Below are 13,978 nucleotides of genomic sequence, written 5' to 3'. Positions count from 1 at the left end.
AAAACCGACGTATATGGATAGAGTAAGTATCAATAGTCTGTTTTACGTTAAAATTGGCTTGAAACCCTATTTAAGCTTCCTATAGCGAACATTTTAAAAAAGGTCCTCATGTCATATATTGTTACGTCTCGCGGCACTAGTTCCGTCGTGTGTGGTGCATGGTGTGTTGATTGTGGTTGTTGTAGGTGAGTATATGCACGACCTGGTGGACCGTTGTCGTATTATATCGGCCTAGGCCTAGTAACATGTTCTGTTAATAATTTAAATACTTTAGTTACAATTTAGTATTATTAAAGTATCGTTACAATCCTACTCTATATTGAAGATGCATTGGGAAGTTTTAAAAAGATAATTAAGCAAATCGCAGCCTGATACAGGTATAGGCCTACCTATTCTATAGTTAAATATTTATTTATAGTAAAATTATTGACAACTGAGGGGTACAATTTATTTATAATATTAATAATTATTACAATAAACAGACATAAGGAAATTTTGTATTTGCTGCTTTTTCATGGTAGGCCTATATCTGAAAATGTTTTCAGGTTGTTGAATAATTATACTGTATAACGATGCAATGTTTTGTTCATATCATAGTGACAATTATTTAAATAGTTTCATTCATTACATTTCAGCTATTCATTTTCATTTTAGGTTTTTTGTTGGTATCAAGACTCGACGATTTTCTGTCTCGTTCTTCAATATGAGGTGGAAGCTGTAATGGTTTTCTCGATTTCAATATCATTGCTGCAGCTGATAGTTTTTCATTTTATTCGCTAATAATAATATAACATATACATTCATACGCATTCAAGTTTTAGAAGCGTTTCAGATCAGTCAATGATAAGATATAAATTAAGTTGCAATTGATTGATTGATTTACTTTATTAACCAGAGTCACACAGATACATATACAATATAAACATATAAAACAATCATAAAATCAGTACAACCGTAAGATGCACGTAAGTTAATATGATATAGGCCTATAAGCTAGTTTGTTATGTTTGATGAACAAGGTGCTATTTAAATAAAAGCAAGTTTTTATATACAGTAGTAGTATTTACTATTTATATCAGTATTGTTTGAAAGATATTTGTATTAAAAACTGCTTTTTCACATTCTGTATACGTAAAAAAAAATTGGTTGCTTGTGTGAAATGCAAGTTGTATCTAATAAAGTAATATTTATATACAAGTGTGACATTTACTGCCAGATACTGAAATACTGAGTACCAACCAATCACTGTAACAATACTCAAGTAAATGATGGACTTATATTTTTATATCTTGGTTTCAGCTGGGCCCATAATTATCTTTTTTAAAAACATGACCATATAAAAATACACGTTTGAGTCTCTGAAACAAACATGCCCGATTTTATAAAACATTCCCCATATATAAATTGAAAATGGGTTATTTTTTTTTTTTTTTCCATTTATTGTTTTTTTAACAGTTTTTTATTTGTTCTGGGCCTAGTTTCTCCTTCAGGCTTCTTCTTGCTTGGTATATGAGCAGAGCTGGGATAGACCTACCACCAGCCTAGACTATAGAATACCCAGCTACTATTATAAACACTCACTAGGGTAGGCCTACCTATCTAATATTAGTATTATATCAGAATTACTCAGCCTAGCTAGGCCTAGAAAATACTATTTTTAGGCCTAGCTAGGCTAGAAATCAAGTAAGTAATTATAGTAGGTAGCCTTTCCTAGCTCAGAAACCAAATAGAACAATAATCGGGGAGCAAATTGAAATCTTAGGCCTATGACGTAATACACCTGCATGAAAACCGTATTGAACACAGACACGATTCGGTCCGGGACGATTCGTACCAGCTTCGTAAAACGTAAACAAAGTTTCAAAATGGCGATTTTTCGATCGAAACAGAACAGAAATGTAGTAGGTTTGGTTTGATTAGTGGGAGTTGCATCCCAAGAAAGCTTAAAATTAGATTTTTATTTTAATAGATAGCTTAATAGTTTATCTTGAAAGGATTTTAAATTCGCTTTGAAACCTTATCTAGAAAATATGAAATTTAATGATTTTTTACCATCATTTAAAAAAAAATTAAAGTAAAAAAGTTTATACATAAAATAATGATATTTCTTGAAACAAAAAATCTGTGGAATTTAGATCACAGTTTTTATCATTATTTACGCTTGTAGTTCAACTATTGAAATACGTTTATTGATTTCATTTAATATCAAAATTATACCATTTTCTAAGTGTACTAAAATAGCAAAAATTCCAACATTTTCCACGAAGCGCGCCCTCACAATGAATGAAATCAGTGATGCGTTACCAACGCGGCTTTCCGACTGCGTTACGCTTCATTGATTTTGAAGGCTTTCCCTAAGTCAGTGCGAAAATCGGCAAACGTAAAGTGCAAACATATCTAAGTTTTCACTGTTTTGATAAATTTTCATAGAAAATTGACTTCATAAATGGGAAGACCGACTAAAATTACATCAGATAAGTATAATTTTACAAAAGTAATTGATATGGTTAATGATAACGAGTCGTCGGAAGATTGACCATTTCACGAATTTCCTATTCTGTAACACAGTGTCATATCGCCGTAGCTGCACTTGTAATCTGGCCTCATTTCACAGCCTTCGTTCTGCTTCACTGGGCGCTTATATAAATTGAAACTTTTACCGTTCAAGAGACAAACAAATATATTTTACATTTTTTACTATTCATTTTAAACCCGGAACCCCCCTTTAAGTAAAAATAACCTATGACGTTTTTCTGAGGAGTCACGTGACGCATATCATCCCACGTGTGTGTGTACATCACAAAAGGAATCAAAACTATAAATATTAACTTTTGTCAACTAAAAATGTGGAGATTCGCATTGGTAATCAAACGAACAGCAGTAGAAGAATCTTGACAGTAATAATAATAAAACGGCACCTGATCCAATAGTATCAATAATGTATGTTATGTTTTATTTTCTACTTAGTTTAGCGGAATTGGCCTACCTCTAGGCCTACCTAGCTAGGCCGGGCTACTACTACTAGCCTAGTTACTAGTACTACTACTACTACTACTACTACTACTAGCCTAGGCTAGACCAAACTAACCTAACATTATTAACTTCTGGCGGCCAGAGTGACAGCCTAACGCTAGGATAGGCAGGCCAAGGAAGGCCTACTAGGCGTAGTAGTAGGCCTCTCTCTGATAGTATAGTAGGCCTAGGCCTGTCTAAAACTAAAAAAAAGGCCTGTCGGCCTGCCAACTGGACTAGCCTAGGCCTAGTATTATTACTTAAGTAGGTGTTATGCGCGATTTGAACGAGAAAATCCTTGCGCAATTTCAAATTGCGCAAGAATTCTTTGCGCAATTTCAAATTGCGCAAGGAATTTTTTGCGCAATTTCAAATTGCGCAATCAACTTGCGCAATTTCAAATTGCGCAAGAAAATCCTTGCGCAATTTCAAATTGCGCTGCACAATTTGTAAAATTGTCAAATTGCGCAACAGAATTCTACCAGAATGCGTGCTAACGTCGACGATTGGTTAACAATAATAATTTATTGAAAACTAATAACTCAAAATGAAACATAATAAATGCGAAGATACCATGTGTATAATACACAACATAAATGGCATACACAATTAAATAATATTATCACTCTTGTAACTTGAAATAAATCAAAATAAATGTAAAAATTAAGGCAGTAATACGCAACAGAGCCATATATATGGCTCTGATACGCAACATAGTCTACCGCCACCAACGTTTAGACTTGCTATCAAAACATAGCCAGTAGGAGTACGTAGGCTAGAGTAGTATAGCCGCCCGCCGGGGAACACCACCGCTTCGTTTTCCTTTGTCGGGTCTTCGTTGGTATGCTAACAATAACAACATTTTCACTATTACAACGAAATGCGATATTATCTTTAATTTTTAATCATTCTTAGAAATTACTATAAAAATATGGGTGTGCATGATTTCACAATCTGTCGAAAAACCTTGCGCAATTTGCAGATTACTTGCGCAATTTAATACGTTGCTTGCGCAATTTGAAACAGATGTTTCAATTCAAATTGCGCAAGAAATTCTTTGCGCAATTTTAAATTGCGCAAATCGTTCAAATCGCGCATAACATAGGCCTAGGCTAGATGATAGTAAAATTCGAGCTAGGAAGGGGCCTAGCTAGCTAACTAGCCTAGGTAGTAGTACTCGTACTGTACTTCTTTTCCAGCTGGGTATAGGCCTAGGCCTAGTAGAGGTCTACCTACCTAGGCTAAGGCCTAGTATTACTGTCTGTAGAACTTTAGTAGAAGGCTTTTTCTAACTCTGGCATAAACTAAATTATTACTAATTAATAGTAATAGTATCTAGGCCTATTATAGTTTATGTGTAAAGGGTTGACAGGTAGGTACTGTACTTATGACAGTTAACTCAGTATCAACCACCGGGATCGAGTTTTAACATCCCTGATGTATCTTTCAATTAGCAGGAAGGCAGAGAGATCTTCCTGTTTCAACTAAAAATGACAGTTTATTTTGTATAAAAAATACAATACAAGATTGGAAAATAAACCTGTGGAATGGAATTCTTGTTCATTCAATTAAGAAAAAGGGTTTTTTAAATCACTTTTTTATATCATTATTTATATTTATCAACATGTGTATAAACTTTGTTTTTTGTTTTTAATATGTGCAGTAGGAGACATGTCCCTATTAAAAGTGGATTCACAACATCTAATGATTTACAGACCAGGAAAAAAAGCTGAGTATTTAAAAGTGAACAATGAAAACAAGTTATGTGCAACCAAGAGTATTGAAGGACAGGATGGTTTGTGAACATTCAAGCTTATATAGGTTGTGGTCCAACGAATTACCCCAATGAACCATGTGAATGGACCAGTGACCATTTCAAGACATAGGGGAGTCACAGTCAATGCTTTTTAATTGGTATAAGTCTGGGATCCGATGCAGTTGATTGGGCTAATTCGTCGGACACTGGTTCATTGGGGTATGCTGTGGTTCATTATTGGTGGGGTACGCTGTGGTTTATTGGGGTTCACTGTGGTTGATTGGGGTAATTTGTCGGACACTGATTCATTGGGGTATGCTGTGGTTCATTATTGGTGGGGTACCAGGTAATAACTTTGCTAGTGTAGCATAGCAAAAAGCTATACAAAACAACCTTATTGCTATACATTTCTAAAATTGTGTAGCAAAAAATACAATACAAAACTATGTTTCTCGACTCGAAAATCAGTTTGATTTATCAATATTGCTAAACAAAATTTTAAAATGAAATTTTTCACTGGGTACGCCGTGGTTCATTTGGGTACGCTGTGGTTGATTGGGGTAATTTGTCGGACACTGATTCATTGGGGTTTGCTGTGGTTCATTATTGGTGGGGTACACTGTGGTTCATTGGGGTAATTCGTCGGATACTGGTTCTTTGGGTTTGCTGTGGTTCATTATTGGTGGGATATTGGTGGGTACGCTGTGGTTTATGGGGGTTCACTGTGGTTTATTGGGGTAATTCGTTGGACCATAAAGTTTTGCAGATTATAATCTAGTGTATAAAATGCACAGTTAGAACCCAACAAAGTGTTCTCTTTATAGGTGTGTCCCCTAAATAGTTGTCAGTAAAGTTAAAACAAATATTGCTCCCCTAGGTTTCACAGACAAATTTCTTCTTAATAGGGGTGTATCTCGAAACATAAAATAATGTAAATATTTGTATAGAATTTATGGTTTGAATAACAATGTTGTTATAAAAGGAAATTGAAATTATTATAATTTGGTTTTAATAATTATTTTTACAAATAAGAATCATATCACAATATTAAAAACGGTTCTATTATGTTATTCTTTTCAGGACTTTTTGTTGTCAATAAGTTTTTAAATGATGAGAGAAAGCAGGTATGTGCAGTAGTACATAAGGATTCTGAATCGTGCATTACATCCAGTTCTAGTGGTCAGAATATAGAGCTAAAGGTATGGTTTACAGTATATTGTTAGATTGATTGTATGATAACTTTTGTTTTAAAGTTTATAAATATCCTATGTTATTTTGTTTAAATGTATTTTATTTGACGTTCTCATTCATAATAATTCTATATTTCACTGAAATATACAAATATTGTGCAAGTATTAGTGCAATGGTACAAATAATTTGATGAGATAAGATTCTATTTTCACTCGGCTTCACCTCTTCATCTTTATCTGACTGAAATTGTCATGGTTGTAGTAGTATGTGCCATCGCAATTCACGCCATATGTGATGATTATTTGCATCTAAATTCTGAATAATGCGAGAGTTTCTCCTGGAGACCACATGATCCGTAGTATTCATGCAAGTTCATAACATATGCATGCCAAAACATGTTATTAAATGGTAGTACGTATTTAATGCGGAACAGTACAAACCAAAATGTTAATATGTATGAATGGAGTTTAATGTCGAACATGATTTTTAATTTTTTTTTAAAGAATGGTAGTGACCTTTTAAATAATCAGGTGATCGAGTTGAAGCCTGATGATGATCGGTTCTTTTACTTCATTTCTGAGAGTAACACAAACAGTTGGTTGTTTCAAGCTGTCAATAAACCAGGTATGTCAAATTAATTTAAATGTTCTCCCGAAGAAGCAGTTTTTACCATAACAGTATTAAAAATAGTGCAAGAAAATTATACATAAAATAAACACTTATCTAGTAGTGATAGGTAAGGTCTAGCCATTACAGTTTGCAAAAAGCTGACCATGCAATAGCACGTTGAAATGGGAGAAGATATTGCACAGCTCATGATACAAATTAATCAATCAAATGGGTGTGTTATAACTATTCAGGCCAATTTACACAGACACCGGTCCACTCTGCATTTTGTGTAAATGGTCATATGAAGACAACATAGATTCTATATTGTTTGTTTTCCGCTTACCGATACATCTCATCTGTATAAATTAGCCTTCATGGCTACTAAATTCTTCTCCTTTTATCACTAGCTGATGAAATGCAATCTCAAATTTACATTAATGAAAACTAATTGTTGATTTTACATCAGGATTATTATTTTTTTTGCACAGATACTTATCTTGCGATAGAGAATGGCGATGCGACACTAATCCAATCAGAAGACCCATCAAAGAACGTCCCAGGAGCATTCCTTAAAATAGTTAAACCACGATAAATTACTTGAAAATACGTATACAGTATACGTACTATACATACATATGTAGTAAAGTACAGATAGTCATATTAGGCCTCAAACAAATATTTTAGTAGAAAAGCAATATACTATACTGTAGATTGATAATATTTTGAAAGGTTAGATAGCTAGAGTACTGTATCTTAAACATTCGGCACTACCCCTTGGGATCTTTTGAGCATTAAAGAAAATGTCTTGTGTTAGGAAAAAAAAAAATTAGTCTGCTTACTGGAGAGAGAGTTAATAATTAATAGTTATAAGAAAATGTGTAATTTTCTGGTGTCTGATAAATGAATAGAATACTATAAATACCGTTACCTGAACCTTAGTATACAGCAGCAGTATATCATAAACAATAGGTAAAACATCAGAAGGAGGGAAACTGGGAAACAAATTTACTGGGCAATAGTTTTTACAGTTGTATATACATTTCTGTGTAATTGAATGATTAGATCAGATCAGTTTTACAGGCCCATACATAATGAATTTGATTAGTAATTGGCCAGCGGATATGTAATAACTGAACATTCAGCAAAGTAATCAAATTTAAATTTTTTTTAACCCTGTAAAATCTCAATCGTTTTTAAGTCTTTCTTTGTGTGTGAAAATATATTTTTTTATATCGTACATATATTGCAATTCAGTTTAAAGCAATGATGAAGAAAACCAAATAAATACAAACAAATTAGAATTTAATGATGCAAAGAAATTGAGCTATATTTTTTATACAGAATATTATAATAATCTAATTTTGTATTAACATTTACAACTTGTCTTCAGTTTTCTTTTTAGAGTTATAAATTGTTTTACTTTGATAATTTTTACTGTGATAGATAAAGATATCATTATAAATCAATTTCATGTGGAGTGGTATTAATTAATAATACAATAGTTTTTAGTAAAATAAAATCAGATTTCTAAAAATTATATCTGTGTTCTTTTCTGTGTTTTTTTAAACAAATACAAAATAAAAATAAATAAAAAAATCATTAACAGATTATTTTACAGTATTAACAATACACTCCTATATTATTAATAATTTATTAGTAGTAATATAATAGGAAAGTATAATAAAGTTTTAAAAAAAACAGCATTTTAAAAAACGAGTGACTCTAATATTGTGAATACTGTACAAACTAATTTATCAACAGCTTGGAATGTTCAACTTCAAATGCAAACATAACTTGTGGTCTAAAATGTGTTTGAATTCATAAGTGATGAAAGACTAATTTCTGTTTATAAAGCATAATTTGTTTGTGTTTGATGAAACTATCATACTATAAAAAAACAAATGGAGTAAAAACTACATCCTTAGTTCCTTTGTTTTGACAGTTCAAGTATATGAATTAAAATATACAAACAGTTATTAAAAATAATCATATTTATTTCCAACATTTCTGTTCTATCTAGACTTTTCATTGAAATTCTTAATTAAAAGCGAATACAAAAATGTAATGCTGTGTTATGGCTAGTCTAATTTGCATTGTATTAGTCCTACGCACACACGTGTATTATGTATGGTATAAACGGCTGTGTTAGTAGCAAGGAATTGTACTATATATACACACAGCAACAATTTGAACTGAATTATTTTACAGAATCTTTAGGTAAATCATGTAAATAAACAATTAAAAAACATTATTTTGCCTATAGTAAACCCAGGGAAGAAAGAAATTAATCTTCCCTGAAAGCCTATTTATAACACAATAAACAGTAGAAGCTAGGCTGTGAAATGAATGAGTGGAAAATGAAATCATCATGTAATAGTAAACCCACTTATACTTTTTAAAATAGCAGAAACTTCCTATCAATTTAAAATCTCAAAGCATGGGTTATTCATATCTGTAAAAGCAAATATATACATTTATGTAATAATAATGAGCATTGAAATGATTAACTAAATGTTACTAATTTTAGAATATGATGTCATTCAAATTTTAACTTTTTAACTTGTTATAAAAATGTACAATGATCTATGAATAGCATTATGAAATCACCACCAAAGAATGTTATTCATTTATATCCTCTTAAAAGAGAAAGTTAGTAAGCCATGCTTAAAGGGTAGCTCCAGGATTCTATTGTTTTTATTATAAAATAACAACAATAACCCCACTTATTTTTCTGGTGGAGTGAGCAAAATAAGCCCTATTTTATGAGGACATTCTTTTAGTGTTTAAAGATAGACAATTCAACAAATGGACTCTCGTGTATATAATTCGAATGAACATCATTTTTATATAAGAAAATACAATTTCTATTACAAATAGTTACCCAGTTAAAAACTAAATTTCCTCTCTTAAACTATAAACAGAAACTGATTTTATTACCGTTATATTTTATACCAAATATACATATATTTCTGCATTGTATTTAAATCATCTTATAAAGAAAAAAAAGCAGGAGGGGGGCTTACACAAAACTCATTTTCCATTACCACTGTCCACAAATTAATTGATGGAGATAACTTTTTAATTTAAGAACAGTAAACCCCAGTCTAAAATATCTATAACATGGCAATTTTATATATATATCAAATAAACTGATTATATTACTGTTATATTTCATATCAAATATACATATATTTCTGACTTTCTATTTTAATCTTTTAAGAAATACATAATTATGTAAATTGTATACAACCCAATACTTTTATTACTTTATTAAACTGTAGTAAAATATATTTTTTTTAAAGAATAACTATAAAATATAAAACTATTCAAAACAGGATTATTACTGTTATTAAAGTGAAACTGAAAGAATATAAAATATATATAAATAGCGATATTATCACTGCACACACTTAATATTATCATTATACAAAGAAATAAAAATATTCAAAAAAACACATAAATGATGTCCGTGTAAATAGTAAGTGTAAATTAGTCTACAACTGCTATAAACCAAAAATATAAACAAATATATCTTACTTATTTCTCCATGATTAAACATATACAAATGAATGTACATGAGTTAGATGGTGAGAATCAATAATTCATGAGCTGACAAATTAAGAGCCATTGTCTGTAAGAATCAAAGAAATATCAAAAATAGTGGCAGACTCAAAAAAATGGATTTCTTTCAAATTTTGCACATGGCTATATATGTGTTGAGAGAAATCAAATATGAAGTATTTTTTATTTCACACATATATTTCCATGGCAACAGCCAAATTTGTGTTTTTGACAAATTTTGTCCTTTTTTGTGGTTTTTTAAAATGGATATTGGTACTACTTTGATGAACGATATTTTTGTTTTGTTCATTTAATTATAAAAAATAATTAGTGTATGCATAATAACAATGCATTGTGTACCTGTTTCATATTTTTTTTTTATTTTTGATTTCATACTTTGGGAGATACCATTTATTTAAAAAGGGGTGTTTCTCACTTTTTTTAAATTGTTAAATGCAACTAAACTTTACTTCACCATAACTCCCAAAGTGGTGTATTTTTTTAGCTGATTTATTACAAATAGGTAGTTCTAATGTTTAATAATTGATTTCTAAAATAAAATACTGGGGTAATTTAAAAATCTACAAGCAGTGTTGCGAGAAACATAGGCATTTTTATAAAAAAAAAACATGGTATATTAGTAAAAACATTTTATTTTCTTTGATTATCTGATTTGAAACTCATTGGTCAGACAAATTCTTAATGTTTTATATAGTTCTAGTTGTGTTGTGAGAAAAAAAACCAATATTTTTAATTATAGATTCTGTAATTCCCAGTTTTAATGTCATTTTATAGGTTATATCCTCTGGAAATTTGAATAAATTATCATATCGTTGTGAATTTTAATCTTTGCAACAGATTACTCCTCTCTTATTTTGAAGCTCCTCTTTCATTTTTACTTCTTTTATTTGCTAACCTAAACAGATCCCACATGCCCATCCACCACCACTTCCGACTACAAACCCCACACCTTTAGATTTTTCACACTTATCTTATACAAATTTAAATTTGTAGATTATTAGCAGGCATGCCTTATTAGCATTTTCAAATTACCATTTCACAAGGTCATATTCGTAATGACTTTCTTCTGTGATTATTTTTATTCATGAAAACCCCATATTTTATTTACAGCGGGCACCTCCCGTAAGCGGCCACCTCCCTTAACAGACGCACTTTGAAAAGCCTGTTTTGTTCTTCCTATCTAATTAGTGCATTTGGTACCTACTGTAAGCGGCCACCTCCCGTAAGCAGCTGCGGGTACCTTTTTATACTAAAAATGAGATTTTTTGTATGATAAATGACCTCCCGTAAGCGGCCACCCGAAAAATGTGATACTTATTGCATGGATCTATGAATTAGAGGTCCATGTTTATTGTATTTCTTTATATATTAGGTTTATTTCGAAACGGTTTAAAAAACATTACTGTGAAGAGATGAGAAAACTACACAGATTTTGACCGACCATTTTTCATATGTTAAAAGCTTTTAAAATTTGTCTGAAAATGCTAAAAAATACTAAACCACCTGATTATAAATAATAATACAATTAGCTGGAAAATTGAGAGGCTCGTTTCGTTAAGAATATCGTGCATAGCCATAATACGTGATTTTGGCCCTTTATCGGCAGACCACTTTTCCAGGTCCCGAGGGTGGCCACTTACATAACATAAATAATACATTTTGACATAATTTGACCCAACAAATGACCCTTTCACAAGATCAGACATTTTCTGGGATTCAGTAGATAGGTAAATTTGGGGATTAAGTAGTAGCTATGTAATCAATTTTGTGTAGTCATGAAACCCCATATTAAAAATATTGTACTTAGTTACGTATAGAAACAGTTGCTACAATACACTGTAAGTAAAATGTTGATGTCATTTGACCTCAATTTGTAAAATGTAAATTATGAAAAAACCCATATTTTAAAAATATTTTCGCATAGAAACAGTTACTATGGTAAAATGTTGACCTCAAAATGAATGAATTTACAAGGTCAAGTTTGTCATCACTTTAAGATTATTAGAATGCAGTAGAAGTAAAATTGAGAAAAATTACAAATGCAATCAATTCTTTGTATTCATAAAAACGCCATTTTTTTTCGTTTTTTTTTTAAATTACTTTCCTTAGTTACACATAGAAATGGTTGCTAAGGTAACAATATAGGTAAAAAATGAAAATTGTTGAGAATTTTTATGTTCTTGTACATTTTGATCAAACATTAATAGTTGTAGTAAAGTGGGGACCTTGTCCTGGTTTGCATTCTGACCCCTTTTGACCTCAAATGACCTATTTACAAGGTCAGATTTTTTGGGAGGTCTTTCTGTATCTCTTTACACAAAATAGATGTAAAAATTTATAAGAACCTTGACGCAATTATTTCAAAGTTTAACATTATTTTCCATCAACTAAATATTTCAATGCAAAATACTGTTTTTCTGGCAATTAATTGAAATAAACCTGGCAACACATTCTCCTATTTTATCTAAACTATTCGTATGACTCTAGTAGCATTATGACAAGCCACATATTATTTTATTATTGGATTAGCCATATTTAAATTGTGTTTCATATGTTTTGTTTATTGATATTTTGTTTGTATTTTTTTGTATTTTCTGTATTTTCCTGGCAACACAAAACCTATGTACGCAATTTACCCCAGTGTTTTTTTCGTTATTATTGTTGACAAACCTATTGACTATCAAATTACAAAACCTCATTGATATAAAAACACCACTTTGGAAGTTATAGGTACGTTTATGATGTATACTTTTATAAAAAAAATATTTTTTAAAAACACCCCTTTTTAAAATAATGGTATCAACCAAACTCCATTTTGTAAATTTTTTTTTTCTACATTAAATGGAACTCAATACATGTTGTTTACACTGCTATAAACAAAAACTGTATACTGTAAGTATTTTTGGTTAAAATAAGTATACAAGTTTGTACTTTTTTACTATAGAAAATCTGTGAAAAATGGCAAAAACATTAAAATTTGAATAATTGACCGTTGTCATGGCAACGGAGGCTAAAAATTAAAATGAATGTTGTAGATATGCTTTTTATTGAAATGTCTATTCATGGTAAAAATTTGAGAGAAATCCATTTTTTTACATCTGCCACCAAATCTTTGATTTTTACAGGCGAGGCGAGGCAATTTTTCATCAAAAGAAATATTCTCTCCATTCAATGAATGCAAAACATTGATTGATTGAATTTATTTGATGCTCAACATTAAAATTACATAGACAAAAGACAAAATAACGAGCATCAGGAACACCCATTAGGCCGGAAAAAACCATCCCATTTCCAATGGGGTTACTTGTTTTACAACACCTACTTTTATTCAATTATCATAAATAATCTATTCATTTTTCACAGTCTGTACAGTCTTGTTGGTCTGCCGTCCTGAAATAAAAGCTCGCCAATGTGTCTATGACTACAGTACATCACAAAAAGAAGCTAGGTCTTCATCTGCAGCTTGCTTGGCTCAAATTAAGTGCTACAACAGTGATAATAAGTGACCTGAAGAGTATACTACAACTATATTATAGTACAACATCATCCATTTTCTGCTAATTTAGTTTTTCAGAGCTCAGTTTCCTTAGTTAAACTAAATCAATCTAACAACAGGATGCTGTGCTCTTGAGATCAAAGGGTTTACCTGTGGCTGCAACATGATCAGTTCCACACCCCTTAACAGATATCGTGCGCCTTGGAGAATATGTGCATAGTACAGTACTGTTGGTTGTTGGTATTTATTGCAGCCAGACATAAGATCAAAGGACTGTTACGAGCAAGGCGAGCTCAGTGTCCTGAAACTAAAGCCCTTTTCTATCTAATGTA

General features: G+C 31.2%; 1 protein-coding gene across 2 annotated transcripts; it reads left to right on the top strand.

Annotated features, from left to right (window-relative positions):
* The first annotated feature begins 2,773 nt into the window (after positions 1 to 2,773).
* Positions 2,774 to 8,083, top strand: LOC144842700 (uncharacterized). 2 transcript variants are annotated; one of them, XM_078699233.1, is made up of 5 exons: positions 2,774 to 2,940; positions 4,676 to 4,807; positions 5,849 to 5,967; positions 6,463 to 6,583; positions 7,057 to 8,083. In XM_078699233.1, exons 2-5 carry the CDS (start codon positions 4,684 to 4,686, stop codon positions 7,158 to 7,160), a joined length of 468 nt encoding a protein of 155 aa, XP_078555359.1. In that variant the 5' UTR covers positions 2,774 to 2,940; positions 4,676 to 4,683; the 3' UTR covers positions 7,161 to 8,083. The 2 variants fall into 2 exon arrangements, with proteins under 2 accessions (XP_078555359.1, XP_078555358.1); XM_078699232.1 differs by having other exon boundaries at positions 2,775 to 2,944; positions 4,679 to 4,807; positions 7,057 to 8,082.
* The last annotated feature ends 5,895 nt before the right edge of the window (positions 8,084 to 13,978 follow it).

This window comes from Antedon bifida, chromosome 5, assembly GCF_963402885.1.
Source record: "Antedon bifida chromosome 5, ecAntBifi1.1, whole genome shotgun sequence".
Classification (NCBI taxonomy): Eukaryota; Metazoa; Echinodermata; class Crinoidea; order Comatulida; family Antedonidae; genus Antedon; species Antedon bifida.
This window is presented reverse-complemented; position numbering and strand designations above follow the sequence as displayed.

Excerpts from the sequence above, each read along its gene's own strand:
- LOC144842700 (XM_078699233.1), top strand. The coding sequence starts at position 4,684 with ATGTCCCTATTAAAAGTGGATTCACAACATCTAATGATTTACAGACCA. Across the intron at positions 4,808-5,848 it reads GAGTATTGAAGGACAGGATG|GACTTTTTGTTGTCAATAAG; the intron begins GTTTGTGAACAT and ends TATTCTTTTCAG. Across the intron at positions 6,584-7,056 it reads TCAAGCTGTCAATAAACCAG|ATACTTATCTTGCGATAGAG; the intron begins GTATGTCAAATT and ends TTTTTTGCACAG.